Source organism: Dipteris shenzhenensis, chromosome 12 (genome assembly GCF_047967505.1).
Source record: "Dipteris shenzhenensis isolate YYH24624 ecotype China chromosome 12, Dip_SZ_1.0, whole genome shotgun sequence".
Classification (NCBI taxonomy): Eukaryota; Viridiplantae; Streptophyta; class Polypodiopsida; order Gleicheniales; family Dipteridaceae; genus Dipteris; species Dipteris shenzhenensis.
In genome coordinates, this window is record NC_141607.1 from 20,888,898 (window position 1) to 20,892,822 (window position 3,925).

At 45.7% G+C, this 3,925-nt stretch overlaps 1 protein-coding gene across 2 annotated transcripts; it reads right to left on the reverse strand.

Moving 5' to 3' along the window:
* Window positions 1–299: 299 nt before the first annotated feature.
* LOC147895967 (expansin-A10-like) lies at window positions 300–2,032 on the reverse strand. 2 transcript variants are annotated; one of them, XM_087382383.1, is made up of 4 exons: window positions 2,009–2,032; window positions 1,423–1,574; window positions 1,005–1,323; window positions 300–908 (listed from the first exon to the last, which is right to left on the reverse strand). In XM_087382383.1, coding segments are annotated over exons 1-4 (783 nt in total). In that variant the 5' UTR covers window positions 2,011–2,032; the 3' UTR covers window positions 300–598. The 2 variants fall into 2 exon arrangements, with proteins under 2 accessions (XP_087238509.1, XP_087238510.1); XM_087382384.1 differs by lacking the exon at window positions 2,009–2,032 and adding an exon at window positions 1,822–1,935.
* Window positions 2,033–3,925: the final 1,893 nt, after the last annotated feature.

Here is a 3,925-nt window from a genome sequence, read left to right on the forward strand (position 1 = left end):
ATATATATACCATAGTTTCACGTCACCACAAGATTTCCACCGAGTGGATGGAATTTTCTCAACGAATAGTAGCTCAAGCATCCGATCATGTTCGTTACCTCAAATTTTTCCAATGTTTCAGACGGAAATACGACTTCCCCCCCTGATGAAGACATTTTCAAAATTCATGTCCACCCTGTTACAACGCATCTATCGCCTTTCACTTATAATAATCTGACAACCACAGCATTTTTTGGTTGCAAATCCTGAACTATTTGTTGAAAAAGTCGTCTGTCAAGTGCGTAGAGTTAACACCGTCACAATCTCATACGATTAAAAGTCGTTTTAACAACTGCAGTAGGCAGTGATCGAGAGTCGAGTTTCCAAAATCAAGAGTACATTGTGATAGCCTAAGAAATAGGCAGATGATCAAGCGATATTGAAGCCTAAGCAACTGGTGTTGAAGCTTGCCATTGCTTCTCATGGCTCACCGTTAAGGAGCTCGAAGGCGGGTGGCCATTAGGCTCACCGCTGCAAGTATAACAACTAAAGATGCGAATGACTAAATCTGTCACTACGATGGCATAATGTAGTGTACAAGCGTACTTGGGATGACTCATTAGTTAGACAGTTGTTGTCCTTCGAAACTCTGACCAAAACGCCAGTCAGATGGTGCGGCATTATAGGATGTCACTGATCTCCCGTCGCTTGTCTGAACTTCAAACGATAGAGCTTGCCCAGTTAGAACACTCCCGCACTGCCAGTTTTGTCCCCAGTTACGTGACATCTGAATCCATCCCGTCCTAGAACCCTTGATAGCAACAGCAACGACATCTCCATTTCCGCCAACATTTGTCACCAACACCAAGTTGAAATTCGGATTTCCGTTGATAGTGAAGAGAATGCCACCCTTCTTGACACAGGGAACCCTGTCACAGAAGAAGTGTAATAATTAATTTAATCATTAGGGAGGAAGCTACATTATAAGATTTTGAGCCATTGCAGAGATGCAGGCTGTTTTATACCTTCGATATTCTACAGGGACGATGCCACCGCGCGAAATGGCAATCTGTTCAAAAGCAGGTTGAGCCATGTCGAAATGCTCCAAAGGAGGATTGCACCAACCTCCATTGTCGTTCGCAAGGGCGTAATTTGGAGGACAGAAATTAGTAGCGGTAATAACGACAGAGGGACTTCCCGGTAGACACCATTGTGGGTCATTACTGCATCGAATCTCAAAGCATGCACCGCATATGGCACCTCCATTGAACAGCGCAGTGCTTAGAGCAGCAGTGTTGGTACCGTAGCCTTGACTGTACAAATCTCCATATCCACAAGCTCCAGCTGCGAAGAAATACAATTAAGCGTCACGTAATGGGCAATTCTGGTTGCTTTCTGAATGAGAAGCACAAATTCACGACAAGAATTCTTTGGCATTTATACCCATTGTGCCCGACGCATCGCTGCCCCCATAGAATGTAGCATGAGCATTGTTCCATCCGCCACTCTGACCCCCGTAGTAAGTGGCAGCAACGAGCGATTGCTGCAACGCAGCAAAGCACAGCAAGGTGTTTCTCCACAGTTTAACCGTCTCCCTGCACGTCAAACATACGTAAAAAACCCATTGTCGGAAACCGCCGAAGGAGTAACATTTTGTTTTTTAGCTGCGGATGGCGTCAACGCATTATCGAAGTAGATGAACTGCGTATTCAAGTCTAAATTGAATATGATACACTCGCGCAAAAAAATTGCCAAAAAAACGATCTATGACGAGGGGAGGTTTAAATCGAGCAAGAGTTAACGTGGGCGGATTTATCACAGCTAAACGGCAAGGGTCTATACGTTGATGATGGTCTATAAGTTGAATGCAGCAAAGGAGTGGAGCGAGCTACAAGGATGATATTCAAAGAGGTTAAAAAGGAAGGAAGGGGCGTGCGGGAGGATGCATGAGAGAAGGGGATGAGGAAGGAAGATAAAGAGAGGGAGAGGGAGGGGGAGGGTTCACAATGTACAAAGAAGGATGTCTTACATGATGGAGCTGGGAGGGGGGAGCGAGGAGGGGAAGTTGACGAGATGCAATAGGATGAGATGAGGGGTGTGTATATATATATGTAAAGGTTGACGAAGGTGTACGTAGACGGCGGGGTGTGGCGCAATCAGCGGCGCAGAAAGCGAGCCGGTGGTCCTGGGGGGATGCCGGCGCGGCCGAATGGCGATTTGACTGTTTGAGGACTTTTTGGGGTTGTGCATTTTGCGGCGAGCGTGGAAAACTTGCCACCGCCGCCTCTCCTCCCTTTGCCCGTTAATTCCGTTCTTGGCCTTTCCGCCCCTTTTGTCCCCGCCAACCCCCACTTGCAGAGCGCCCAAAGCGCCCAAACTTGCCCCCTCACCCCAGGAATAGGAATAGGAATAGGAATTGGCATTGGCATTGGCATTGGCCTTCGCTTCAGAGGACCTCCCTGCGTGCTGAAATCCCAAGAGGCCCCGGCCCGGCCATAATATTTTCAATGCACTTTTTGTAGGCTGTTACAACCAATCCCATAGCCCTCAGACTATTTCGGTGAATTAGGAGCTTGGGGCATTGCAAGGCTAAGCCAACATCTTGAAATCTCAGGATGCAGGGCTAGAGCTACAATGCCAGCTCACCGTTCTCAGCCAACCCTAGCCCTCCATGGGACTGTTGCCTACTAGGGCGGCACCTAAAACAACTTGGTCCCCATGGAGGGCAGATGAACCGGTTGTGTGATTGAACGTTTTCCCCTTTTTGGTGTGGAATTATATGACTGGAGCTTTCTGGGTGCTACGGGGTCCTAGGGGGTACCACAATCCACAACACCTTGGAATGGCCTTCAATCTTTGGTATGTGTATTTTGAATTTTGCGAGCTGTAAGTTTATGGTGATCTTTACATTGCTCGGAGTCTCCATTTATAGCACCTTCCCATGTAGGAGTCAGCTTGAATGCAACTATAGAAGATGAGGAAGGTACAAGTTGAGTTGTTTTCTTCTTGCTTGCTTGCTAAAATTTGGAGGAGGATATTGGGCCAAGTCTACTTAGTGAGCTTGCCCGCCCATGTTAGTGGGCTCTCCCAGAAGGTGGCTACTGACAACGCTAGTTATTGGTGATTTTGAGCAAACTTATAATTATTATGGCATCACGTCCATTGGGACCCCATCTCTAACCCTGCCACACAACATCACCATCCATAGCTGCCCTACCACCACATGAGCACCAACCTAATTGCAATACACCAAAATACCCACTTGTCTCCACAAACCCCATCCCCATAATCCTAGGAGGACCCATGATAATTGCAACCCCATCATGATACTAGAACTTGGTAGTTGGGCCGCCATACATCAACAACTACCAACCTCCAATTTGTCAAATGGCCCCCTCAAGCCCTCCAATCTACAAGGAGTGTCCTAGATATAGAATTCCATCCATGGACATTACTAAAAGGGTCTAATTATTTAGGGAAATCTAACACATGATGGTGGTTTTTTGAGGTCTATACATGCGTGATAGCCTTACAATAGAATATAAATCTTGAATGGTGAAATTTAATTCCTTTATTGGTTAATTTAGCTAGATGCCATATTATGTCAATAGGTAATACCTCTCTTAAGATCACATCCTCTTTGTCCTTGCTTGCTAGCAATTCAAGGTGGCTATGGTGGCAAACTGATTAGTTGTTTTTGGATGGAAATTAGCTATCAACTTGAAGGCTTGGTTTGCATTGTTTGTGTTGGAGCAGACCTCCCCCAACCTAAATAACCTGACATCCTATACATGTTTAGAGTAAGTCCCTCGGCTTATTATCTAACATTTCTCTCAAGGATTCCCATTAAAAATATGTGGGCATGTGTGTGTGTTCATAGTAGGGGTATTTTGTTTCTCTAAATTACATCGATAATACAGGACAATATGTTTCTCTTCTCTTTTTG